The following is a 27,517-nucleotide window of genomic DNA, read 5'->3' on the forward strand; positions in this document are numbered from 1 at the left end:
CTCTTCTTATACCTAGTCATGTAATTGACCTTTTGCTGATGAACCTTATTAGCAGCAAAAGGCTCCTCCAGCTGTTTTTCATCAATACTTCTTACTTTCCTGCCTTTGGTTTCCCCATTCCTACTTTTTTGAGATGTGCAGCTGCCTTCAAATTGAGAATAAAAACGGGTTTGAAATTTACAAATCATTGCATTCTGTTTTTATTTACACTTCACTCAGCTACCCAACTTTTGGGGAATTGGGGTTGTATGTATGTTAAATCTGAAGTACAGGTAAATGTACATGGTCATTCAATATGGACTGAAAAAATGGAGGATAAAACTGTTAGATAATTGATGTGATTTATCATAATGTCAAATAAATGTAAGGGTTTTATGCATCTTTTATTATCCTAACCAAAAGTTAACATTCATTCATTACTAGACACCATCATACATGTTTTTTAAGTATTCATAATTGTTCTTAAACTTATAAAACCTTCCTCATAATGTTGATTTTTATACTGAAATTCAAACCAATTCAATGCAATACACCGGCTATTGTGACATCTCTTCTGAGCATGCGCACTGCATTTAAAGCCCTCATTATTGACACATGCTTTGACCAATCACAGTAAAGCCCCGGCAGCAGTCAGCCAATCGAAATAATCTCCTGTGCATGTAACTGTTCTTCAGCTAAACGGAATTTCAGTGTGTAAATGTAAGTAAAAACATCTCTTTTTCGATCATATTTTGAAAGTGTAACATACAGGAAACTGTTAGTTTGTTTTGACAGCATTAAAATGCGCAACTGCAGCTCTGTCGTTTCTACCGTTAGCTTAAAACACGCCGCTAGCTAGATGATGCAGAGTCATCTGTGGCTACTGTGGCTGCTCCTGTAGCTGTTATTATGGGGGCACTGGGTGTCTGATTGTCCTGGTGTGTTGTTCGTTACAAATATGAGTCTTTATCATATTGTCAGGCAATTTGATATTTTAATTTCAACATAGGAAAACTACGTTATCTTTGTGAGGTAATGAAAACGTAGCGGCTCATTAGATGGGTCAGTAGGCTAGATGCATGTCTAGAGTCAATGTACAAGAACCACCATTAAAACGCACAGCAAGTGATATAACACTGGTCTGTTGTTCATAAACAGTGAAATAGAAGGAAAAAAGATAGCCACATACCCTGAGAAGTCTTCTGTGTAGACCATAGTTGTTCTAGATGCTTCTTGTTTAAGTAGGGGTGGGTATTTCCAAATAATCGGTCCAATAGATCCGAATCACAAGACTGGAGTTAAAGTAAATATAATGCTGCTAAGTTAGCAATCCTGTCTACATTTATAAAGGAAAATATCAGTGCAAGAATACTGTCAAATACAGAGAACATGCCATTAAAAGCACAAGGTAGAATTTATTATATTTTCACAAATAAACAATCAGTAAGACTTTATTTATATTTGTCATCGTTAACATAACATTTAATATTATTGCATTTCTCTTTGTATAGCCTAAGCCAGTGGTTTTTAACTGGTGGGTAGGGCCCTGAAAGTGGGTCGTGAAAAACATGTAGCAGTAAGTCTAGGTTGACTTCCATACATACATGCAATAGCATTTTAAAAAATGAGAATATGATGGAAAAAGTTTATTTTTTTCCTTTGATTTAATCCAGGAAATTAAACTTCAATATAATCTAGATTCGTCTCATCCAAAGTAAAATGTTTCAAGATTTTTTTTAATCTTTATAATTACAGTTTACTACAAATTCATGATCTCAAAATATTAGAATGTTGTAGAAAAGTCAAATTTGCAAAAGTTTCCTGAGCCTTCATTCTCTCACTCGGTTCAGTACACACAACCACAGTCATGGGGAAGAGTGCTGATTTGACTGTTGTCCAGAAAACAATCATTGTCATCCTCCACAAGGAAGGTGAGACATATAAGGTCACTGCTGAAAGAGCAGGTTGTTCTCAGAGGCTCTATTTAAGCATATTTGTGGAAAGTTGACGGGGAGGGAAAAGTGTGGAAAGAAAAGGAGCATAAACAACAAGGATGAGCTCAGCCTTCAGAGGATTGTCAAACAAAGCAGATTCAAGAACTTAAGGGAGCTTCACAAGAAGAGGACTGAGCCTGGAGTCAGTGGATCAAGAGCCACCACCCACAGACCGGTCCAGGAAATAGGTCATGAGTGTCGTATTCTTAGGGTAAAGCCAGTCCTGAACCACAGACATCATAAGGTCTCACCAGGGCTAAGGAGAAAAAGAACTGGACCATTGCTCAGTGGTCCAAAGTCCTGTTTCTAGATGAAAGTCACCTGTCCTGTATACCGTGATATTTAAGGGTATAGTCACAGTGTTTTCTGCACGTTATCTCTCAGTAAATTGCTGACCTTCTTCTCTGTCCCTGCAGCAGTCTGTCCTTATCATCATGGCGTCTGGCGCTCTGTTCCCCAGCATGGTGTCTGGGTCCCGCGGCTCCTCCAGTAAGTATCTGGTGGAGTTTCGTGCTGGTAAGATGACCATGAAGGGCAGCACGGTGACCCCTGACAAGCGTAAAGGTCAGGTCTACATCCAGCAGACCGACGACTCCCTGATCCACTTCTGCTGGAAGGATCGGACCACAGGGAACGTGGATGACGTAGGTGGCTCTGAATGTTGGCATCTCTCATTGACTGGGTTAGTGTTTGTCTAACCCTTTCATGTGTTTTGATTTAGGATCTGATCATCTTCCCCGATGACTGTGAGTTTAAACGGGTGAACCAGTGCACCACCGGGCGGGTCTATGTGCTGAAGTTCAAAGCTGGCTCCAAAAGACTTTTCTTCTGGATGCAGGTATGAACTGGGACGTCTGCTATTTACGTTTATATGCTTTTAAAGCTTTTTTAAAGGCATAATCATGCATTGATAATCATGCACAGATAAACTTTTATAAAGCTGATAAAGATGCAGTTCCAGTTCTTTTTGGCAATTTTGCAGCAAAAAAAATATTCAGTTGGTTGCATTTCACAGACATGCAGGCCTTATATGAATTTTTTTGTTGCTCCTAAAATTTCTTGTTTTCAAGCTGAATCTTTGTTCATCCTCCATACCACAAAACATCATTGTTTTTTACATAACTCATCAAAATAATATAATAGAGCCACTGGATGACATTTACCTTAGTTGGTAAATACCAGAGCGGTGTAATCATTTTAATTCTGTCCAGAAAGCACAGTCTTTCTGCTCCTTTTAAGCACAAGAACAAGAAACATGCTGTAACCTACAGCTCAGGAAAGTCCCCAAAAGCAAATACGTATATTATTACACTTGCTAGCCAAGTTTTTTCATGACAGCTTTTAAAGGGTGCAGTTTAAGTCTTAGGAGGAAGGCATCCGTCGTCAATAAGAAAATCCAGCCTTATCCTTCAAACACTACAATTTCTAAATAATAGCGTTGCTTCTTTTAGATTTGTTTTTAGGAGGTCAGCCTGTCTTATAACCAAGGCCAAAGGGGGAATAAAGGGGAGGGCTTTCTGGGTCCCAGCCAAATGGGGGGCCCATGGAAATCAGCAAAATCATGGTCCACTGTAAATTTAAGCTGTGATAACCAAATTTGATTTCTTACCTGAATAATAGCCACTCCTGTCAAAGCAATATGTGCTGTGTTTAATTCTTTATGCCATAGTTTATTGACTTCTTCAAAATGAAAACTTCTTTTCTTAAAACAGAATTAACATGGGTTAAAAGTTGCAGAAAGGGGTTAACAGAGGTGATAAATGAGCAGAAAGTGGCGATAACAGGCAGAAAAAGTGATGAAAAGGAGATATAAGTTGCAAAAATGGGTACAACAAAAGGCAACAATAGGTGTGAGGTGGCAATAATGGATTGTGTAGCAAAAACAGGCAAAAAAAATGGTGGAAAGTGTTTGATAAGTGGCAAAATGGCTTACATGTGGCAAACATGGGCAGAAAAGGAAAATAGAATTGAAAAGTGGCAAAAGGGTTAAAGGAGGCAGGGATGTGTCCAAAATGGCAACATGGATTAAAAGTGGCAAAATTGGGTTAATAGAGGCAAAAAAATAGGAAAAAGTGTCAAAAAAGGCAGAAAAAGTGGTGAAAAGTGCTTTTAAATGTGGCAGATATTGGATAAAAAAATAAGTGGGAAAGGTTGGTAAAATGGGATTTTAAACGTAGCCAAAATGGGTTAAAAGTTGTCGAAATGGGGGAAGGGGTGATGAAAAGAGGCTAAAATGTGTAAGAATTGGGTAGGAAGTGGCATAAATGTGTTAACCATAGCAAAAAAAGAGTGGGGGTGGGGTATAAAGTGTTGCAAATATGCGTAAAAAAGTGCACAAATTGATAAAAATGGCAAATTAAAGTGGCACAAATGGGTGGAAATGTTGGTAAAATTGTATTTTGAAAGTAGAAAAAATGGGTTAAAAGCAGCAAGAAGAATTTCAAGTGATAAAAATGGAGGAGGTGATGAAAAGAGGCTAAAATGTGACTAAAATGGGTTAGAAGTGGCACAAATGTGTTTTAAGTAGTGTGTTTGTGTGTGTGTGTGTATGTAGGGGGGGGTGAAAAGCAGTTTAAGTGTGGCAAAAATAGGCAAAAGTGTGCAAAATTGATGAATACTGCCAAATAATAGTGGCAAAATTAAAGAAAAATTGGCACAAATAATTTTAAACATCAGAACCCAATTATAGCTTAGTACACTTTCAGCTCCAAAATGAACTGTTAGCCAGGAGACATGCTACCACTAATGCTACTGATCAAACAGGCATATTTATACTTTATACTTTCAGTAATCACAACTGCAGAGGACCCGCTCTCTGGGTCTGTCAGGGTCCAGCCAAGTCTGTGTGCAGGTCTGCTTATAACTATAAGAAAGTTTAGATTCAATTGGTTCATGATGTTTTTTCTCTGAGTGCAACCTCATCATATGTGAAACCTCTGACATTCATGTTTTCTCTGATCTCAGGAGCCAAAGACAGACAAGGATGAGGAAAACTGCCGTAAAGTGAACGAGTACCTCAACAACCCGCCCATGCCAGGAGCCCTCGGTAGCGGTGGCAGCGGAGGACACGATCTGTCTGCTCTGGGAGGTAACGGATGCTTTCCATCTAATTGGTCCACTATGACCTGTGCAAAAACCTGAAATATAATGCCAAAAAGATTTTTTTTTTAAGTTCACCCATTCTGAAGCCTTGTGCCCCTTTTTTCTCATGTACAGGGGAAGGAGGTCTGCAGAGCCTTTTGGGTAACATGAGCCACAACCAGCTCATGCAGCTCATTGGACCGACTGGACTCGGTGGGATCGGTATGTGACTTCTTAAACTTTCGTAAAGTTTTCAAGTTGTTGACCAGATGTTGTTAGAAGATGCTGATAAGATAAAGGACTTTTTTGTGCATACACCTTCATGCTCAGTATAGATGTGATGTTTTTGATGAATAGGTGGTCTTGGGGCGCTGGCTGGTCCAGGCTTGGCCAACCTCCTGGGCAGCAGCAGCAGTAGCAGCAGCAGCAGTGTTCCTGCAGCCAGTAACTCCTCCACAAGGTGAGTTATTTTTTTAATGCTTTCTGAATGTATTGTATTGAATTTGTAGTGCCCCCATGGAAGACTAGCTTCTGTCCATGGTGCACTACCTAACCACTAGGCCATCTGCAACTTCAAACCCATTCCTATACCTGTGAGGCTTGTTTGCATAAAAGCTTTTCAGTTGATTTAAATTTTCCGTCCCTCAGTCCCTCCACAGCTGTCACCCCAACCTCCACCTCTGCTGCCAGTCGGCTCGGCTCCTCCCAGGTTCCCACCACCCCCATCACTCCCTCTGCAACCTCAGCAGCCTCCCCCACGGCCACAACCCCCTCCACCCCTGCTGTATCCTCTCTGGCAGCGGGGGCAGCCAACCCTTCACAGCCAATCCAGTTGAGAGACCTACAGAGCATCCTGGCCACCATGAACGTGCCAGCCAGTGGACAGGGAGGTGAGAGCCTGAACACAGAGCTGTAACTCTGAGATCCCCTAAACTGTGATTAGAGAAAGACTTTAACAACCACCTGAGGGAGAATACATACAGTAATTAGACCTAATTAGTGTCATTTCAAGTAATTATGCAGCTTATAATAATCTCTGTGAACTCAACAGTATCTGTAATCTGGTGTAATTTTTACTTAATAAATTCAGTTTATTTCAGAAGCTGGAAGCTTCAGCAAACACTCCAATCTGTCACAGTTTTGATTAAATTTTACTGTGCTACACTACATTAAGCACAGCTCTCCTCCCTGCCTCATGGATATTGTTTATCACTCTCACTGTGCCAACAGATCCTCATATAAAGCCGACAGAGCTGACGGTGTAGGAACAGTAAACAACGGGCAGAGAGAATATAAAAGAGAGGCGAAATTAGCTTAGGTGCTATGAAAGGAGGGACTTTAATCAATATTTTTCATAAACAGCTGTCAGATGACTACCTGCATGTGAAAAGGTAGATTGCTCGTGGTGATGGACCCTGCAGAGAATTATCGCCTGACTCTGCAGCTTTGTAATGAGTTTCAGCCAGTGTTTTTAGTGTCATAAGGGTCACTTAGTACTGAAACCAGAAGCAGGAAGCCTAAAAACCCACTGAACACAACCTGTGCAGCTCCAAACAGCAAGTGAAGATCAGTTAAGGCTGGCTCAGACTACACGAATTCAGCCAGATTTAAGCCCGACTGTGACATCGCAGCGCGTTGTCAAAACTCGTGCCGATTTTGAGAGTTGGGAACGACAAACCGTCTTGTAGAGTGAAATAACTAATGACGCGTCCAAGACTCCTTACGATTCCTCATGACCACGATTCAACAAGACTAGCATGTCAGAATTTTTCATACATCGTTGTCTAGTTTGACACCCTGACCTAACGTCAACGACGTGAATCCTGACGTCTAACAACAGGAGAACATTTGCTCATTATCTTTGCATCATCATTTACAAGATTTACCACTTTTATCCCCCTTTATTCCCTAAACTAATGTGTACATTTTATTTTATTTACGTTATCACATGGATACTTTAGGTTCTATCTGAAGGAGATCCAGTCCATATTGTCCTTCTTTTGATACATCCATACTTATCATCCATAATCCAATCCAAAATTGTTTCTTATTTTCTTTTTTATGAGTTAAAGACCGCTATAATCCCATAAAGTGCTTCTGTAGTGGCCCGCCCCCCCTCAACCTGTGAACTTGCACTCAGTCGCAGAGACAATGGTGATGTCAGCATATGCTGAGCGGTCTGGACCACTCTTGTAGTGTGGCCAGGCTGTCAGCCAAGACTGGACAAGGTTTTGGTCGTATAGTCCGACATCATGCCGTCCTTAACGACCAAAGGAATCGTGTAGTCTGAGCTGGCCTTTAGAGATAGCTGGGGAACATAGTGAGGTTGGCAGCTAAGAGGAGGTTTTGATTGAGACTGGAAACAAAAACGGCGCTACGTGGGTTAATATTTGAATCATATTTTTTGGAATGAGGCTATGTCATTGATACTCTAAATAAAAAACATTTCTTAAGTCTTAATGTATTAACCTTGCAAAGCAGATGGATCTGCCTGTTTCCTTGTTTCTCACTGGTAAATCCATCTTGCAAAGCTCCCATCTGAACCGTTTGGGCCCGGTTAGAAAGTGACAGGACCAATCAGTGATGAGGGGCAGTGCTTTCGGGCGTGGCGGAGTTGTGACGTAACCAAGCAGCAACAAGAGGCTGGTGCCGTTATGGCGAAAGACATTAGCGTGAATGCTGCTAAAGGGCCAGTTTTATAAGATCTTGACAACATTTCTTCATTAAAAGAAGAACAAAGAACAGCAGTGAGTTGTTTTCTTTTCAAAAATGACAAAAGTTGTGTACTGACATGTCTATAGTCGCTATGGTTCGTGTTATCCCTCAGTAGCTGAGCACGCGCACCTTGGTTACGTGTTTTGTTGCTCTGATTGGCCAGACAGAACATTCATCCAATCACCCTCCGAGTTTTTTTTTCCAAAGGCTCTGCCTTTCCCAGACGCGGTATATCGAAGGTTTTTCAGATGGATGTGCGAAAAAATTCTATCTGGCGTGTCAGGTTAGTATTCTGTCTCATGTTTTGGAAATGTTGGCATTTGTGCAATTTAGACATTATGCAGGAGTTTTCCTTGCAAGTTTTAGTAATTAAAAACAAGAAATTGTCAAATATTGGTTGCTTCTGCTGTATTTTTGGTGGTACAAAAACATTTATTGATATAGTTTGATTTTTGCAAGTATCATAAGTTTAAAATTTTGGTATCTTTGGGTGCTGTTCTCTGTATCTAACAGTCCACTGTCTTATCTGAAAAAGGTACCCAACCCGAAAAAAAAAAAAAAAAAAGATTTTAAAAAAAGAAAAGACAAACAACTGGTATCTTGACAACGCTGCATTGTTTGGACAGAAACCTCAAACCGTTAATAATGAGGCTCAATGTGTGCTTGATGTGTAAACAGTAATCTGTTAGTCAGACTAACCAGTCAGGTGTGCTGTTTGTTACCTGCAGTGGATCTGGCCAGTGTCCTGACGCCTGAAGTCATGGCTCCCATCCTGGCGAACCCTGAGGTGCAGCAGCGGTTGATGCCTTACCTGCCGTCAGGAGAGTCTCTGCCTCAAAGCTCAGAGGAGCTCCAAAACACGCTCAGCTCGCCGCAGTTTCAGCAGGTACACTGCTCACTGGAGGCCGTTTAACAACCAGGGATTTTTTTTAAACTTTAAATTGTTGTTTTTTAATGTTTTTATTATATATAAATTTAATATTTGTCTTTATAGATATAGAAAAGCTCTCAATAATATAGTGTTTGAGCTTGTCTTTTTCCAGTATAAGCAGATTCAGGCAGCACATCTGATAAATGCACAAACCACTCTTGGCTCTTGTTTCCAGCTTGGGGCTGGATTTGACATTTAACCGTTTGATTGTCCTTTGTTACAGAGCAGTGACATCCTGTATTCTCCTTTCAGCAGGATTCTGATCATTATGAGCCTGCCTTTACTTGGTATTTAGCGTGGTGTTGTGGTTTCCGTTCTAATTTTTGGTATTTATTTTCCCTCTTTAGGCTATGAGCATGTTCAGCAGTGCTCTGGCGTCGGGGCAGTTGGGGCCTCTAATGAACCAGTTTGGTTTGCCTGCAGAGGCCGTCGATGCAGCAAACAAAGGAGGTCAGTGTTTGATCACACAAAGACTCTGTTACTGTACGCCTTAATGATGGAAAAGTATTTTAAATCTGTGCAGTAAACAGTTCATTACTGTTTATCACTCAGAGTATAACAGGAGCATTGTAGAACACATTTCACAAATGAGTTTTTTTATGAACTATTATGATGGATTGTTTAGCATTTTTATTGATTTTCTGAAATAATCTGATTAACATTTCTTAAAATCTGCTTTCCACATTTGGTCATAGTGTTAGATATGTAATTTAATTATGTGGATCAACTTGCATAACAGTACAATCTGGAAGGTTCACATATCTGCAGTTAGACTAACCGCTTCCATTAGCATCATAGCGCAGTTATGTTAGTGATTGTGCTATATTTCTTGGTAGAAAGTAAAGTTTTAGATTCATACACTTAATGCCAGATATTTACTCAGTAAATGAAATAAAGCTACCCTTACAGCTAATGCCATTACAAAAACGGGCCTTAAATACTCTAGAATATAAGAAATTAAGCATTTAAGGTGTGAAGCCATGCTTCTAAACTTTCCTTGTCCACAATGTGCACTACACGCTTTACTGTGGGGAATTTGTCTGCATTAGGCCTGGGCAATTAATTGCAAATTAGATTAAATCGCAGTATGGCAGGCTGCAATTTACAAATCACACAAGTTGCAATATTTCTTTAACTTGAAATGTGTCAAAATACCAGTTTAACACATTTTTTGCAGCAGAGATTTGTGTTTCTTTTTAGATAAAACATTCCTGCTTTACTAATGTATATGTTTTTCTTATTTAAAACGGATTGGCATAAAAATGATTATCCCCCTCAGGATACTAATTGATAAAATTTTCAATACGAGCCAAAAAAAAAAAAATCCCAATGAAATGTTTCTTTTAAATTATTTCCCCTGGTATATTGTATCTAATATTGTGTACATTATAATTTAGAATGATTTATTGCTTGTATTTATTAAAAATGTGTAAGATGAACCTAAAAATCATTGCATAATAAATCGTAGTTGCAATACTTGGGAAAAAAATAGCAATTCGATTATTTTTGCAAATTGTTCAGCCCAAGTCTGCATTAGTATCCATTCAGTATTCGCATCCACTGAGTAACTTGCTCCTTTACCTTAAAGACTGTATGACATAAGCAGCAAAAGGTCTGTACTGATCATTTGCATCTTACCTGTAACTGTGTGATTGAGTTAACTTAAGGCAATGATGTTGATTCAGCAGTTTAACTGGGTTTATACAGAAATTCTGACATTTCAATATTTTTCACGACCTTTTTCATGACACCCTCTTCATATATTTTAGGACTCCATCGAATCTCCAATTTCCAATCCCTTACAATAACAACAGTTACATAGATGTTTTGTGCCAGTAGTAAGACAAAAATGTAACAAAGAAAATTGAACACCAATAGTATTTCCAATTGTTGTACAAAATTAGCCTTTCTTAGATATTAGTCTATAAGAAAAGCAGAAACTGATTCCATAAGGTAGCTTAATGAAAGGTCTTATTTTTTACTTAAGCGACCTAAATGTAGTTATACCGCTAGTTCCCATTTCAGGATACTTTTAATACTCTTAAATTCTGACTTTAAAGCATATTAAAGCCTACAGGCTTTTTAGATTACTATGGAATTTTAAAAAACTGCCAAATTAAGACCTCATAGTCTTGCATTTAAGACGTTTTAAAAGCCTACTTTTAGCTAAATTGATTTATCAACTGTTAAAATATTTTAAAGCCCTGCAGACATCCTGTGTAAGCAACCATCTCCCTTTAGCACATCTAAGCTCCAACATGTCAGCACCAGTCACGGCTATTCTAGCTTCAGTTCTGTACAGCAGGAAGATGAAGAAGTGCTGTCCGTTTTAATTTATAGTTAATGACTGGCTGGAACTCCCTCACTATACTGAATGAATATAACATGGATTTAATAAATATAGGGTGTTTATTTACAGAGTATTTGACGTTTGGAGCAGTAATGGCCTCTCTTCTACCTCTGCAGACGTGGAGGCTTTTGCCAAAGCCATGGAAACAGAGACAAAGTCCGACCAGGAGGGAGATTCCAAAGACAAGAAAGATGACGATGAAGACATGAGTCTGGACTAAAAACTCTCAACAATATTATTTAACTTATTTATTTAGCTGCTGCTTTGTTTTGTTACTATTTAACACCAAATACAATGATTCATAGAGTAGAAACTGTTACTAAGACTCACCGTTGCTGATAATGCTGTGTCCATCTTCCAACAGTGTGTTCAATAATATAAACAGAGTCAATATAATGAACATCTGTTCTATCTGCATGTCAGCTATCAGTGTGTGCTGTCCAAACACAAGGGAACAGTAAAATCATGGAAAAACAACACTCATCTGTTGTGTCTTTATCTCAGGCTGTTTGGTAAACACTCACTTTTCATGCTGTTGACTTTATTACCCTCAATGCCCTGAATGGAAGAAAACAGCTTTAAAAACAACAAATTAAACGTTACTGGGTTGAAAAAAAACCACACACACTCCAGTGGTTTTTCAGTGTCTGAAAATATATTTAAAAAACATCCATTTGACAGTATGAAAACAATGATTTTTCATTTGACACCGACCATACAAGTAGAACATTTGTGCACTTAAACAGATGTGTTTGGACGTTTATTGCAGTACATTTCACCACAGCAGACACACATTAAACAGAATCACTACCAGAGTCTCTGATTATCTTTCACGGACCAGAACATCAACGCTTAATATTTGTGATAACATACATTAACCATTTCACTGCCATGAAGTTTCAGGCACTTCTTTCCACCCATACTCAACATGGCTCAAATGACTACACAGGAAGTCCTGCAGGCGTGAAACCACCTGGTACTAAAAAAAGATGTCTTCACATGCTTAAAAAAATGCTCCATCAAAGAACAACAGTCAGTTACCTTCCTGTGATTGATAATAAAAATGATTCCAGTAACATGAGAGCTACAGTAACAACTTAAAATCTAAGGATGCACTGATCCCTCACTGATTATGGGGACAGTTCAGAAGCTGGGTTCAGTATTGTGACAGTCAACATGCTGTTATCATCTACATGCACTTAATGAGTCACTAGTGTTTTATACTCAAGTTTCTTCAGTCTGATCTGTTTTTTGCCACAATAGGGACTGTGAAATGGAGATTGTTTTTCAAGCAATTTGCTGGTGCACCAGGGTTGTACTTTTGATACCACATGTTTAAAAATGATACCATCTGTGCTGTTTTAATGGTTAATAGTTCTGAAAAGTACTTGAAGTTTTTGAGTAACTACAGATTGTTAGGCAAAGTGAGAGGGAAAAGGCCTTGTCCAGATTAGGCGAATATTTTTGCAATATATTTGCAGAAGTGAGTCTGCATGTTTTGATAACGAAAAAGAAGTTCATCTTTGGTGCACAGGGCTTCTATTTTTTATTTTTAGGGATGCACCGGTTTTAAAAATTAGGGCTGAAGCAAAGGATGAACAATGTCGGATTTTGTTTCCAAATATGCCAATAGGGATGCACTGATACTGATACCAGTATTGGGTATTAGAGCCAAGTTGGAGTAATGTCTACAGTTTGGTGATATTTTAACATAAATAAATCTCTACAAAAGTAGAGAAGAATGAAATTAATGCACTAAAACATTAAGTGTAGAAGCATAGAACATGTTAATTCAAGTACTTGAATTTGTACTCTGTATCAGTGAGTACCCAAATGTAAGTATTTGTACTCTTACTTGGTCTGGAAATAACTGGTATCGGTGCATCCTTATGGGCCAATATTTTCAAACAAATTTTAGCTGAAACCAATATTTACATGTATTCAGACCTAAAGCTTCAGTCATCAAAATACACCTTAAAGTTTATGGAATGAGGACAAACAAAGAAAAAGACTCGGTCCTGCCTAAAACTCCACAAACTACTTCATTCATACAGCTGATATTTACAACTACATCAGTTGGTAAAATCTGCAGAAGTGTTCATATCTGCCAACACCAATAATTGGGTATTTATGCCACTAACTGCTGGTACCAATATCATGCTGATAATACTGTGGATCCCTAGTTTGTACCTATACCAATGTTTTACATAGCAGCAAAGTGATAATTTGCAAACAGAATGTTTTTCATGGCCTCTATTGAGTACAAATCCCACTCTGCCAACTGATTTCTCTCTTGTTTGACGATGAAAATGTCATTGTTCATTCAACAGACGAATGCCTCTGTTGAACAGAAAACCTTATCTGAGTCACAGTTAAGTATAACGTCTCACCAGCATTAGCTGAAATAACACAAAAGACAAACATGAGCCACTGACATCAGTTCACATCTCATTATTTGCTGTCTGTTAACAGGGCTTACATCAGCCAATGCTGATGTTAAACTGACACTGTGGTGCATCCCTAATTTTTTAATGTGGTAGCTATATTGTTTGATTTTCACAAGAATCACATCTACATTCAAAATTCTGACAACCCTTAAGTGCACTATTAATAAAATAATGGGGAAAACAGCAAATGTTATTTTTTTTCTTGTCTTTTCATATCAAGGAAGTCGGGGCTCTCAATTTTAACTAAATCATATTAACTCTTGATATTAGGATCCAGTCAAAAAAATTTTCAGTGATCATATATCTTTGAGGTGGTGCCACAACCATGTGACTAACTTATTTTACATTGCTTTAGGTCTCCTCCAAACCAAAGTGGTTCCATGTGTCTGAAGTCGTTTTATCTTTTATGCTAACCAGTGGCGGTCTTTTTGTCATCTTCTTTGGTTCTCTTGCTTCTCAAACTATCTCTGCTCCTCACTTAAATTAAAATGAGAGCTCTTTTGATGAGTAGGCCAGTGACATGCTGTAAATGAAGGGAGGGTGCTCTTTATTTACCACACATGACAAAACCTGGATAGAACGAGCACAACATGGCATGCTGCACAGTAATTAATCTATCTTGATTATTTTTCACAACTGTGGAAAGTCTAAATCCTAACTAAAACTGGATTAACAGCCCTGCACTACAGGAAAGGACAGTGATGATGAAGTCAAGCCTGACTTAGACATATAGATGATCCCATCTCTCCATAGTCATTTAGCTTTTTACCTAAACACTCGTAATGGCACTCAGTATCAACACACATCCATTGATCTGCAAGTAGAGTGAATTTTTGGATTCATGCATCCCTACTTTGAGCTTCTCTTTGGGTCAGAAACATTATGATGAGACATTCAAAGAAAGTAAAATTCCTGAGAACTGAATACTTGACAACTAGCCAGACTACTCCAGTGCATTTTTCTCAAAAGACAAATCCCTGGGTAACGTTATGAGATAAAAACAATACATTAACTGTAATAATACAAATCTACAATCCTGTTATTGTGTAAATCAGAAAGTTGTAACCACAGGAGTGTTAACCCATGTTTTCCCTCTGTACAATAAATACATGACTGAGGCTGCATTATTGTGGCACGAGAATACAAATATAAAATCATCATAAATTAAAAGGCCTCTTCCACTTTTATAACTACAAAATATCACACAGTTCCCCCATAGTCAATCTACAGTGTCATGTTTCAGTCTAATGGCTAAAAACGTGTCAGTGTCACAGTGGATTTAAAGGCATAAAAAAAATCAGCAGTGAGTTCTTTGTTCTAATAAATACTATACAGGCTGCAAGTGTATAGTAAAGAGAAAGGTGCGGGTGACGAGTGTAAAACACAAACATTCTCATGAAGAACACTTTAAAATAATAATGTGTCACATGATTGAAAAAGCACCATTAATGTGCTCATTGGCCATCTCTAACATAGAGCTCAAGATCAGAACGACAAAGACGCAAACATTTAGAAACACATTCAGAAACACACCATCAAGTCTATGATATTTGCCATCAAGTGTAAACAAGTTATTCTTCATATACAGTGAGCGACTCAAGTCACGACTGACAGAAATAAATATTACCAGACGTAACACCACAGCTTATTAACTGGTCGATTCAAACACGCTCTCACACAAGGTCAGCTCAAACTCAAAGTCCAGCTTTCTTCACACACTCTCACACACCTGCTGAGGTTGCTAATGAAACCACTGGAGTGTCAGGCTTCACCAGATCCGGTCCTAACCCTGCTGCACCAGCCTGCGGTAGTGTGGCATGACCTTGCTCTCGGGGAGGTAAAGTCCCATCTCCAAGGCAACCAGCACAGGGAACTCGAGGGGAATCAGCTCTCGCCTGTTTATACGGAATCGCTCCTCCAGCTTCTGCTTGTCCACAGGGAGAAAAAAACAGGAGAAGCTGTTATGATGATGACAGAGATACCAGGAAACTAAGTGTGCTTCTCTGTCTGTTTGACTCTGGCATCTAATAAATGCATGTTTTGTTAATGGAGATCAGAACTAATTTGTTGGTGGAAAATGCTTTCTTTTTATCATTTTTAAAGGTAAGATGATCAAAAAGAGCAAATTAAAAGCTCCCGTGGTTATAAAACAAACGGAATTTAATATTGAGGCCTTTATATGAAACACAAAAGCAAAACAGAACATCCATGATTACACTGACTATTTCCATCTAGTTACATTTTGATTATGTTATGACTGCCAACAGGTTGTTCGGACAGAGTGAGTTACAGTAGACAGAAGAAACTGCTCTGTTTATATTTCCAACAGAAAATTTTAACAATGAGTGATATTTGATGAGTAGAAGAAAGCAGGATGGAAAAAGCAAGTTACACAAGTACAAAGACAAGAGGGGCAAAAATGTACATCTCTGTCTGTAGGGGGCACTCAAATCAACAGTTAAAGATCCTCATAGGAGCTTTAATTAAGTACACTGTCATTTCTCCACATACACAGGCTGTGCTGACATGCAACAGTTTAGCTCTGACTGAAGGTGAGCAACCTCACACACTGGAAGCGATTCCAGAGTGCTGCACAGCCTTGAACAACTTGAGACAAGAGGGCATAAGACCATGGGAGAGCTACGAGGTCATGCAGTAATAGTGTTTGACAGCAGATTACTATGCCTTCCAAGGTTTGTTCATTTCCCCATGACTTTTTTGTGCTTCCTCCATAGGTGAGTACATTATGAAGATAAATATTTAGGTTTTCTACAACAGTTGTGTGGTTTCTTGTAAAATTGTGTGGTTTTTCCACCTCAGAGGTTAACATTTCCTTGTTAGTGGCGCCGTAGAAGCTCTGTGCCCTCTGGATGTTTTGCTTCTGCCACAGAATGAGATGTAATGTTGATACAGCAAAGATTCACTATCAGGAGTGTTGTATTTTGACGTTGACCAGATGCTTTTTAAGTTTTTTGGCTGTGTGGATCAATCTGCTCTACATAGATTGATGTGATTTGGCAGCAGCTGGACTGTAAATAGACCTGGCACGCATCTCCAGCAAAGCAGAGCAGATTGGTGCTTCTTGGACATGCGGAGATGGACTGAAGCATGTACTCAGATTGATTAGAGAGGAGGTAATATGCTCCACAGTGCGCTCTGCTGGCGGATCGCGGCGCAGCCAGTGTACGTGAAAATTGGAGGTTAGGCTCCACAGGCTTCTAGAATTGCCACTTAGTTATTAAGACAGGTCCTTCCTACTCTTCATTTGTACAAGATAAATGAACATAAACGGAATAAATTGCTGTGTGTTACCAGTTTTCACTTCAAAACTACATGAATTTGACCCTAAAATATTTAAGATCATTCAACAATAGTTGCTCTAATCATGGGTATCCCAGGTGTCACCAAAGTTTACTCTAGTAGCGACATGTTCTCCTTTTTATACAGTATGAATACTGAGTCAGATCAATTCTAAAAAGTTGCTTAAGCTTTTGCCACCCTTTTATATGCCATGAACAGTGATGAAGGGTGGGAGGAATGAGGCACGACTATTCACTCCACCCTGCTGTCCTTTTTAGCTACAACATCATAAAGGCTACAGCTCTAGGCTGCTACAACTAAATCTAAAGGTCTTTTTTTTTAACCATACAGAGTTTAAATGGAGAAATGATGGCATCTAGTCCAGTAGAAGACAATTTAACAATTTGTTTTAATAAAACATAATTTGTTTCTGAAAAGAACTACACTACCAACAAAGCTTAGAGTGTCACAGTGGTGTCTCACATTGGTTGAGCCCGCCGATGTATTTGACTATCAGTTATCAGCAGCTTCTACTGAAGCTAACAGTCATGGTAAAAACAAGTGGAAGCTGTTCAGCTCTGTGGCAACAAAAGCTGGCACCACATACACCACCTGCTTCCTAGTCAGCCAATAGGAAAACTCAATTGCAGTAGCCAGGTTTCAGCCTGTAGAGGGCAGTCACAATGCATATTTCTGAAACATGATGAATTTAAATACTCTGCACATAGGTTTTCAGCTGACCAAAGTGGTCTGAGGATTTAGTTATTCTTTCATGAAATCTTTAATAAGAGCTTCACTAAGATTTTTAATAACTGTGTGCAACAGTAAGTGCTACAGGTTTTTCTTAGCTTTGTCATCTCTAAAAGTATGAGGGGGTTAACAGTTAATAGGTAAACATGTCTTTGTTTCTGTTTCCATTCTGAGATTTGTTTGTGTGGAAACTTTACTCACATCAATCAGCTGTTTGACTTCTGGCTTCCGCAGATCGCTGCTGATCTTTGCAGCCAGCAGCATGCACGCCGCTGCCACCAGCTTCCTGTTCTGCTTGTTGAGGCGACCCTGCAGCACCAGCTTCTCAAAGTAAACAAAAGCCATTGCCGTGGTGACCGGCTGAAGGCCAAACTCCTCGCTCACAGCCCGCATCTCCCTCTTCAGACTAGAGCAGAGGAGAGGAGAGGTGAGGTAACAGTGGCTTGTTAGTTTTGTAAGAAGTGGTACACTGTGTGACTTGTTTACATCAGATCAGAAAGCCTGAGGCGGTGTGAGGAGGCACGAAAAGGTTCCTAGAGGACAACTTCAAAATCAAAGGAGAAATGTAATTTATCTGTACCTTCTGATCTTGCTCAGAGTCAGTTTGATGTGAGGAAACTTCTCTCTGAAAGTCTCATTCATGTCCTTCTTCAGGTCAGATGGTTTCACGTACTCGACCACAGTCGTCTGCAGCAGGAAAAAACAAACCAGCAGAGCAAGCCACATGTCAGTGGGATTCACAGCGATGATAAAGCTTCACTGTTTTACATATGAGCAGTCTCTGTTAGGATAATTTCTACACGCACTTGTGGTTGAAGTTACAGTCCTGTGACATAATCAGCTCAGCAGCTGTAAAATCATGAGGATGGGACATAATGGAAGTATTACACAGTTTAAATAAACAGAGGCGGTTCTGAAGAGGAGAACTGCTTAATTTACTGACTCCATCAAAAAAAAACAAACAAACGTCATATTATATAGCATGGGGCTAAAATCTGAAACAAGAAACAACAGATTAAAACTGCTTCTGACATCAGCTTATGCCCACAGTATTTACCAATGGCCGATATTGACCAATACTGATGTCAAACAGATGCATCTGTGCATTCCTAATTACTTCCTAATTATTACTTTGTGAAGCTATAAAGATTTTGCTCCAGATAGGAAGTATGCACAGTAGTCAGATTAACTAAGTCATAAACTTTTTTACTTAAATCTGCATTTATTCTTTTTTTATTATTCACAATTTGCATTTGCATTTTTTAGATGTTTAACAGGCATTATGCAAAAACTGCAAGAATACAGCTTTACATATTCACATAAAAATAATCATATCAAAATAAATAAAAAGGAAAAATGAATTATATTATCTAAAGCTTATATCACGGAATGGAATCATATTTCTATAACGCGTTTGTGTTGTGTTAGATATACTATGGTTTTCTGTCAAAATACTGCAAAGATGACTGAAATGGACAAATGGGCTGGACCAAACATACCCTTACTGCTAGAATACAGAAAATGCAGGAGTATTTTGCTTATATGACCAAGTCAAGAGACTAGGGTGCATATCTACTTTATCCTCACCCACATTTATTAATTTTAAGTGAATAATCTACTCACTGAAGCCAGACAATTTTCTTTCATTTCATCCACCTGCTCTGTTGTTTCTTTCTCTGATAGGAATGCTTGTTATGTACTTGAGAATTTCCAGAAAGCTCATGAGGACATTAACAATATGCATGTATAAAAAAAATAAACATTCATCAGCAGAATTACTCCCCTTAAAAAACTATGTTTCCCTAATCCAGTGGTTCCTAAAGTGGAGGTTGAGACCACCCAGGAGGTTGTGAGTCAGAGAAGGGAGAGATGCTGTCCAAGCAGCAATGAGTAATTTAAAATGTTTTCAAATTGTTTATTTTACCCATTATTGCAATATATATACATACAATCAGCTTGATTTATACTAAAACTAAAGTCATTAGGTTGGATTTATGGTCAAAGGGAAATGTGTAAAAATGTCTTTAAATATAAGTCTCATTTAACAGCAGTAATGTAGAGGTCCTTCACAGTTTGAAAATACACAGAAAAACACAGACATCTCCTGTTCATTACTGAATGTAGTAGGTCCAGTCAGCACTAAGATCTATACTAGAGAACACCCTGCCTGCATTCTGCTCAAAGCCTTTCCTACAACAAATTACTACATTAAATTACATTGTTAGGCTGTTAGGTTCCTTTCTGTTGTTCTTATGTCTGTGTTTGGAATAGTGCAGCACAATTAATCTAATTGCAATCACAATGTCAGGCTGTGCAATTACATAATTACATAAAGCGTGCAGTTATTTTTGTTTTACGTAGTATTTAAAAATCTGGCAGCAGAAAGGCCTTCAGGTTTACAGCTGTGCCACAGTTGCACTTGTAGAAGTACCTTAATTTCAAAAAAGAAAAATCATATATTTATGGAAAATATTAAGTCATTTTGAAAGCATCACAGTAAAAACTTCAGGTTTTGTATTTCTTCATGCAACTAAATAGCAAGTGTGCATGGCTTGCACAACATTATATGCTAAACCCTCCTCTGTCTCTGACACTGACATTTTGGGAGTTACGAGCTGAACATGTAGGAAACCCTTGCCCTCACCCCCAACCTTACTTTAAAAAAACAAGTCTTAAGAAAAAGAAAAAAAATAAAGCATAACACAACCACCTAAAGGTCAAACTCTCACCACATATGATGCAAATATCAGGACCCTTTTGTGTCTCCCACAGGGCCACTGAGGGTCACTGAGCAGGTTAGGATCGTACTCCACCGTCTCCTCTGTACCTGAAAACACAAAAGACATACTGTTCTGTAATATCTGACAACAACAACAGAGATGAAGGTGTGTGTGTGTCTTCATACATGGGTCCTGAGCCACGCTGCTGTTCAGACGAGCAGGGGTGAAGTTCCTCTGCCCGTTGCCACGGAAACGTGACTGAGGAGTCTGAGCTGTACAGCTCTCTGGTGGTCCGCTGCTGCTCTTCTGCCTCACTAAGGCATTGGTCGGATAAAGAAACTGAGCATACGACACTGTCTGAGGAGGAAAAGATTAAGCAGTCAGTGAGCTTCAAATGGAGCAGATTTATAATTAATGGGAGTATTTCTGTTTGTCGTCATCCCCCCATACATCAGAGAGACATTCACCTTGCCGATGGCGCCCAGCTCCACCCCCTCCAGGGAAGGTAGCAGGTCAACTGCCACCACAGACGACAACCTTTGTCTTTGAGCCTCCAGCTTTGCATCACTGTTCAGAAAGAGTCACATTCATGTCACTTTCACAGCCCACTGCCACCACATCACCCTGCCCACAGAATTATGATGATATGGATGAAAAAGGAGGATGATGGAAACATAAAAGCGAGGGGTGGGTGCTCTCTACTTGGGATGGTGCTTTCTGTGTACCTGAGGTGAGCACTCTCTCCATAGGGCAGCACTGAGAAAGCAGCATATAGCGACCGCTTGGCACAAATCAGCACGATCCTGCAGGACACAGCAAGTACAGCAGACAAAAGATGGAGTGTCAGTCTACGAGCTACTACCACAGTGACAGCTACTGTGTGCTCGGGGTATTCATGAGAGCTGGAGCTAGAATGATGGAGGAATCAGACACTGAGCCTTTCTACACTGAACAACATCACTACCAAAGCCACACATCCATCAGCTAAAACCTAAAGGTCCAAGCAGGAGGGGGGACACCTGGATGAGACATGTGTGATTTACTTCTGTGTTTGAGTTACATAGATGAGTAAAGCTACGCTCATTTGGCTATCATTTGACAATTAATCATCAGAAAAGAATGATATCCAAAAATAGGACTCGCTGCAGCTTCTTTATTTGTTGCAAATTCGAATCTGATTTGAAAGTAAGTAAAAGGAAATGTGATATATAAAGAGAAACATCAGTTCTGACTAATACAGGTGCACATACAGATGAGTCAAATATTTCTATTAAAATTAATTAGCCTTTTCTTTTTTTGAACATGGAAAGATAACCTCATAAAGCCCATAAAGTAGTATTCTTAAATAGCCTAATGGAGTTTGAATGAGGACCAAAACCTAAACATATTTTGGTATGAATTTATGAACTGAAAAACCCTCTCTTTTACGAAACTGAACTCATCTAGAGTCAGCAATTTTTCAATCAAAAACAATACCCAAAAAAAGATCATTATCTGGCTTGACTCTTTGCCTTAAATTTGAAAATTTCTTACAGAAAACATTGTTTTATTTGCATACTTACACATAAGTTAATCTCTATTTACAGATTCACATAAAGATGATGAATCTGTGCACATGCATTGTAATTTTCACTGTTTAGAGCTCTGGTTTCTGTTTGTGGTATATTTGTAGTTCTAGTTTTATAGACAAAACATGTATAAGCAAGCTTCAGTGTAGATCAATGTATACAATTCTGTGTTGGTAACAATAGACAAGCTGATTTTTGACACACTAATGTCAAACCAGCCCACACTGACAGTATTCTTGTGATGGTTTATTAACATAGCTGATATGTTCACACAAGTGTAGCGAACATTCCACTACAGATCGAACAATTAGACTTTAGGCCACAAATGTGCCGGTCAGTGGTTGGATTCTAAATATCTGACAGAAGCCAGAAATGTCTGACCAACTCCATTCAAAAAACCTGATTAAATATTTCTTCTCCTCTTAAAAGAAGACCTGACAAAGCTAGACTTTTTACAAATCTTCACCATGATTTTATTTTAGCAAACTTAATTTACCTAATTTGTGAGTATATCAAATTAGAATAAATAAGTAGGACATTATTGGTAGATATTAGCTTATAAGTTTTGTTATCAGTGTCAGAAGATATGAACATTTTTGTTGATGTTTAAATATGAAAATTTCTACTAATATTTACTACTGATATTTAGCCATAAAAATCTGCCTATACCAGCTGTAAATATTTGCTGCAAATATAAATAAGCCTGTTGAGTTTAGGCAGGACCAACAGACCTACGTCAGCTGAAGTCTTTTTCTTTGTTCTTCCTAATTATTTAAAATTGAAAGTGTGTTTTAAGGACTGAAGTTTGTTTCTTTGTTTGTCCTTGAACTTTCAAATGTGCTTTAAGGTCTTAGGTTTAAAGTCTGAACTAGGGCTGAGAAAATATTTGAAATTTAGATTGAATCGCAACATGTCTTACTGCAATTTTCAAATCACAGGAGGTACAATATTTCTTTGACCCTGAAATGTGTTAAAATAACAGTTTGATACCATTTTTTGCAGCTGATATGTTATGCTCTACAAATAATATCATTTGAGTATTTTTTTTTTCTGGATAGTTTTCAAGAAATCCTACTTTCCTTATTGTTGTATATGTTTTTCTTATTTTAAATAAGAATGACAAAATGATCATTACCTTCAACACAACAGCTCATGTGGCTTTTTTTTTAAAAACATTCAGCCCTATGTAGGATGATTTTTTTTACTTCTGATTGTTGAAAGTACACCAGTTTAGGAAGTAAAATAATTGCAAATTAAACTGCATTCGCAACGTTGGGTAAAAAAATTGCAATTCCGATCATTTCTCCCAGATTGTTCAGCCCGAGTCTGAACTACATTTGTAAATTGGCACAAGCTAAAATTAATATGTAAACATTGGCAAAAATACAATAATGCACATAGCTAAAACTGGTTTATTTTTCTGGCTTATATGACTAAAGTGAGCATGAGTGAAGCTTCTGTATCTCACATATCTGGACAAAGAAATTAGAATGATTTCATTGTAGATGTAAAGTCAAAAGAACCTTTGATTCCTTTGATGCTAATCGCTGGCTTCACCAGAACTGAAGAAAAAAATCCACCTCTCTAACCTCAAGGCACAAAACATTTATCAAACGATAATCACTAGATGGTTCTAAGACTGTACATTAAAGTTGTATCTGAAATTTTATGAAAACTTTTGAATATACGTAACTTTCGTTTAATCTTCTTGTTGAGTATTTTAGACATTAAAGGCAATAAAATGTGAGTTGTATTTAAAATTCTGATTGTAATTTTGTATCTGGCAGCAGATTCACTTAACTTATGTTCCAAAAGAAACGGAATAATCTTTCATTCAAATGATTGCAAGAGTCTTAGAGGCAGATAAAGCCTATCTTTGAAGAGATATGAGCTTTTTTTTATAGGTTAAGTGTCAGAGGTTTGGAAAAATAGCTCTTTTTCAAGTGACACCACCTTTGAGAGGCCCAAACTGGGGCTTAGAATGGAGCTGGCCAGATCCAGGGACAAGCAGCCAGCACACATATAACACATTTACTAGCCCTCTTTTGTTCTGACAAAAATGTGGACAATCAACCCAGAGAGTACTTCAGGGCAACACAACCACTGGAGACAACAGTTCCTTTGACACCTCGGAAAACTGCACAATCACCAGAGAGGCCTCACAAAACAGAAATCAATAACAAACAGTCAGCAGTCTGTGGGTCTCAGGGAGAGATATCACATCTCTTCCAGGCGACAATATCACAGCACGGAAATCTACCCGTGTTCGCTCAGTTATATAACCAACATGGCCAAGCTTCAGCTCAGTATGTAACATGAACCGAGTGACTGCTTCATGCAGAAGCAGAAAGTCGAACCTGTAGGGTAATCTAGGATTGAGACATCACTGTCTGCACACACCAGCAGAAAAACACGACACATAAACATGAGGGCATGAAATGTTGGAGAAGTGAAATGTAAAAGTGGAAATAATAACATGGTATTGGCTGGTGGAAAAATAAATTATGACATGTTTTTTATTGTCAAGAGAAGTTTAAAAATCCAAATTGTTACACCAATGTGATGCTGTTTTCTTACACTAATCAACCAGCTGATCAGGCCGGCAACTGTGTGATATTTCAGTCCTGGGGTAAGCTTACTGTTGGTGCATAGGGGTGTTAGATTTCCACACTGCACTTCTGTCAGCTTTCGTAGAACTTCCAAGGGTGATTATATTCATAGATGTAACCAACCATAAGCAGCTGTTTTCCTCTGCAGTATAAACTATGTCAGTGTGCCAGAGTTAAGCAGCTTATTTTAATACGAGCAAGAGTAACGCTGCTTGTGAGTTAAAGTACTGTTTCAGATAAAACAGCCTTTGTTTTGGGTTGTTTTCTCACATTTTCTGGCAGGATAATTGTAAGCAGACTCGCTCCACTTTATGTGGTATGCAAAGGTTTTTGTGTATGCAAATGTCTCTTGGGGACTCACCTGCATCCCCTGGTGTCATACTGCCTCATACTCTTGATGAAGTGGACTTTCTTTGGCACCTTGGGCCCAGGAGAGCCAGAGACATTCCTTAACCTGTGTAAAGATCATGAAAGACACAAAATATCCCCTCATTAATGCCTGTAAAACATTAACATACAAAAAGTCGTCACGTGACAAGGCTCACAATGTAATCTGGAATAAATGTAAATCTTTTTGCATCTTAAATTAGGTAAAACCACAGAGAAGGGCAAACTCCTCAAGGGTCAAACTGTAAGAGGTACTTTTCACACACAATAACTCACATCACAAGTCAAACAGCTGACAGGAGTTATGTGCTATTTCAGAAAAGTGGCAGTGATGTGATTTATATACAAAAAACTGTCAATAAAAAGCATCAAGCAACTGAATTCAACCTGCAACCACAATTCCAAAAATGCTGGGATGCTGTATAAAATGTGAATAAGAACAGAATGCAGTGATTTGCAAATGTTATAAATCCATATTTCAAACAAAAAAAATGATGTTTAAACTAAGACATTTTACCATTTTGTGAATAACATTAGCTCAATTTGAATTTGATGGCAGTGACATCTCAAAAAAGTAGGGACGGGGCAACAAAAGGCTGGAAAAGTAAGTGGTACTATTGAAAAAAAGCTTAAAGAGCATTTTGCAACTGATGAGGGTTAATTTGCAACAGGTCAGTAACATGAATGGGTATAAAAGGAGCATTTTAGAGAGGCAGAGCCTCTCTGAAGTAAAGCTGGACAGAGACTAATGATATCCTAGCAACTTCAGTACATATCATTAAAAGATTCAGAATCTGGAGAAATCTCTAGGCACAAGGGACAAGGCCAAAGGTCAATATTGGATGTTTGGGATTTCCAGGCCCGCGGGCAGCACGGTGTTAAAAACAGGCATCATTCTGGACTGGAAACCACTGGTCTCAGGTAAACTTCCACAAATGGTTGTCCACCAACTGTTCACTGTGTCATCGTCCACAAATGCAAGTTAAAGCTGTATCATGCAAAGAAAAAGTAATGTGTTAACAAGGTCTATTCTGGGCCAAAGCTCCCTTTAAATGGACTATGGCAAAATGGAAAACTGTTCTGTGCTGGTGTGAATCAAAATTTTAAATTGTTTTTGGACATCAAGGACGCTCTGTCGTGCACACTGAAGGCTAGAGGGGCCACCTAGCCTGTTATCAGCGCAACTGGTCCTCTCACTTCTCAGTCATTTACAGGCCATTGTTCAAGGATGAGGGGATAATACAATCGTAAATGTGGCCCTGTCCATACTTTCATAAGAAGTGGTGATGCCATCAAACTGAAATTGAGCTAATATTTTTATTCAAATGGTAAAAGTCTCACTTTCATCATCTGATATGTTATTTATGATCTACTACGAATAAATCATGGGTTTATGAGATTAGCAAATCACTGCATTCTGTATTTGTTTACAGTTTACACAGCGCCCCAACTTTTTTGGAAAAGTGGTTGTAAAAGAGTACAATGAAACATACACGTTTTAAGATAACACGATTGCTCTCCTGATATATTTTCTATATGCATTCCAAAACCATTTCTCATACATCTCTATGGGGGATTAATGAAAAGTGTTCAGAGAACATGCTGGAACAACCTCACCCTGCACAGAAATGAAAGTGAATTCCTCTCATGGTACCTGCTAGTGTTTTCATATTATGCGGAAGTCAGAAACCGTTTTAGGCCCACAGTGGGACGTCGTCCTGTAATATGCTCACCTCTGCCGCGAATCCAGAGAATTCCCCGCCGGGACCGGGCTCAGCGCGGTGGGTGTTGACCTGACCCGGGAGCATTGCTGGTGTCCGGCAGGGACAGGCGACAGAGGGGTGTCCAGTGTAGGGGTCTCCGCGACACTGCCACCCTCCAAAAATACCTCGTTAGCCCCCACGGCACTTGTCCCGGCTGTTCCCGGAGACATTACCAAAGAAGGTCGGGTAGGACTAATCACCCCCTGAAAACTGGAGGATGAGCTACTACCGGCCGCAGTGGTGTCTGTCACCTGGGAGACCGACCGTTGGCTAACCGCCGGTAGGGGCACGACCGTAGCGCCTCCGTCTCTGTCTCCGAGACGGAGCTCCTCGCCGGCTTTTTGGTCGGTATTTCCATTACTAAGTTGACACGGCGGCCGTCCATCGAGTGAGATATTCGTAAGAAACAACAGAGCCGCCTGTCGTCTCCTTGAGTCCTTCGCTTTTCTCCGTTGGTCTCGGTGTAGCTTCGCTGATTTACTGCCGGTAGACTGCAGACCGCAGACGGCGGTCGCCATTCTAGTTTGAAATGTGGCAGTTGAACGCAAAAAGAAAGAGTGACTGGTACCAGCGCATTAGCCCCGCCCCCTGTGGAATGATTGGATGTATAGTACTTATGTATCCTTAAACATGTAAATACTGGTAAATACGGGTATATGATTGGATAGAATATATATTATGCAAAAATATTCTTCTTGCGCTTTGCTGATTGGCTGTAGTATGACAGAGGGCGGTGCATGCGAGACAAAGGACGTGTTCGCCAAATTAATGGATTAAAGCCGGTTTTTGTTACAAATATGAGATTACTAAACCAGCGATTTTCCTTTTGGATCAGATCAGAATTATCTATTGTCGATCTTTTTGTCTGTAAATTGAGGTTTGGTATCTCATGAAAAATTATTTTGGCTGATGGTGGTTATTTT

General features: G+C 39.0%; 2 protein-coding genes across 2 annotated transcripts; one reads left to right on the top strand and one right to left on the bottom strand.

The window, feature by feature from the left end:
• The first annotated feature begins 611 nt into the window (after positions 1-611).
• Positions 612-11,527, top strand: LOC121517530 (proteasomal ubiquitin receptor ADRM1-like). Its single transcript, XM_041799365.1, has 10 exons — positions 612-699; positions 2,390-2,617; positions 2,695-2,811; positions 4,938-5,061; positions 5,190-5,276; positions 5,412-5,514; positions 5,703-5,944; positions 8,498-8,655; positions 9,048-9,150; positions 11,167-11,527. The coding sequence occupies exons 2-10, from the start codon at positions 2,408-2,410 to the stop codon at positions 11,268-11,270; spliced, it is 1,248 nt and encodes a 415-aa protein (XP_041655299.1). The 5' UTR covers positions 612-699; positions 2,390-2,407; the 3' UTR covers positions 11,271-11,527.
• A 2,500-nt stretch (positions 11,528-14,027) lies between these two features.
• Positions 14,028-27,128, bottom strand: LOC121517531 (CDK5 and ABL1 enzyme substrate 2-like). The gene is made up of 9 exons (XM_041799366.1): positions 26,565-27,128; positions 24,806-24,898; positions 20,993-21,070; positions 20,735-20,834; positions 20,453-20,624; positions 20,277-20,374; positions 18,128-18,234; positions 17,749-17,953; positions 14,028-15,421 (listed from the first exon to the last, which is right to left on the bottom strand). The coding sequence occupies exons 1-9, from the start codon at positions 27,110-27,112 to the stop codon at positions 15,281-15,283; spliced, it is 1,542 nt and encodes a 513-aa protein (XP_041655300.1). The 5' UTR covers positions 27,113-27,128; the 3' UTR covers positions 14,028-15,280.
• Between the last annotated feature and the right edge of the window lie 389 nt (positions 27,129-27,517).

The sequence above is a fragment of the Cheilinus undulatus genome, linkage group 11, assembly GCF_018320785.1.
Source record: "Cheilinus undulatus linkage group 11, ASM1832078v1, whole genome shotgun sequence".
In the NCBI taxonomy this organism is placed as follows: Eukaryota; Metazoa; Chordata; class Actinopteri; order Labriformes; family Labridae; genus Cheilinus; species Cheilinus undulatus.

Excerpts from the sequence above, each read along its gene's own strand:
- LOC121517530 (XM_041799365.1), top strand. The coding sequence starts at position 2,408 with ATGGCGTCTGGCGCTCTGTTCCCCAGCATGGTGTCTGGGTCCCGCGGC. Across the intron at positions 2,812-4,937 it reads GACTTTTCTTCTGGATGCAG|GAGCCAAAGACAGACAAGGA; the intron begins GTATGAACTGGG and ends CTCTGATCTCAG. Across the intron at positions 9,151-11,166 it reads CGATGCAGCAAACAAAGGAG|ACGTGGAGGCTTTTGCCAAA; the intron begins GTCAGTGTTTGA and ends CTACCTCTGCAG.
- LOC121517531 (XM_041799366.1), bottom strand. The coding sequence starts at position 27,112 with ATGGCGACCGCCGTCTGCGGTCTGCAGTCTACCGGCAGTAAATCAGCG. Across the intron at positions 20,625-20,734 it reads AGCTGGGCGCCATCGGCAAG|ACAGTGTCGTATGCTCAGTT; the intron begins GTGAATGTCTCT and ends TTTCCTCCTCAG. Across the intron at positions 18,235-20,276 it reads TGATATTTGCATCATATGTG|ACGACTGTGGTCGAGTACGT; the intron begins GTGAGAGTTTGA and ends TTCCTGCTGCAG.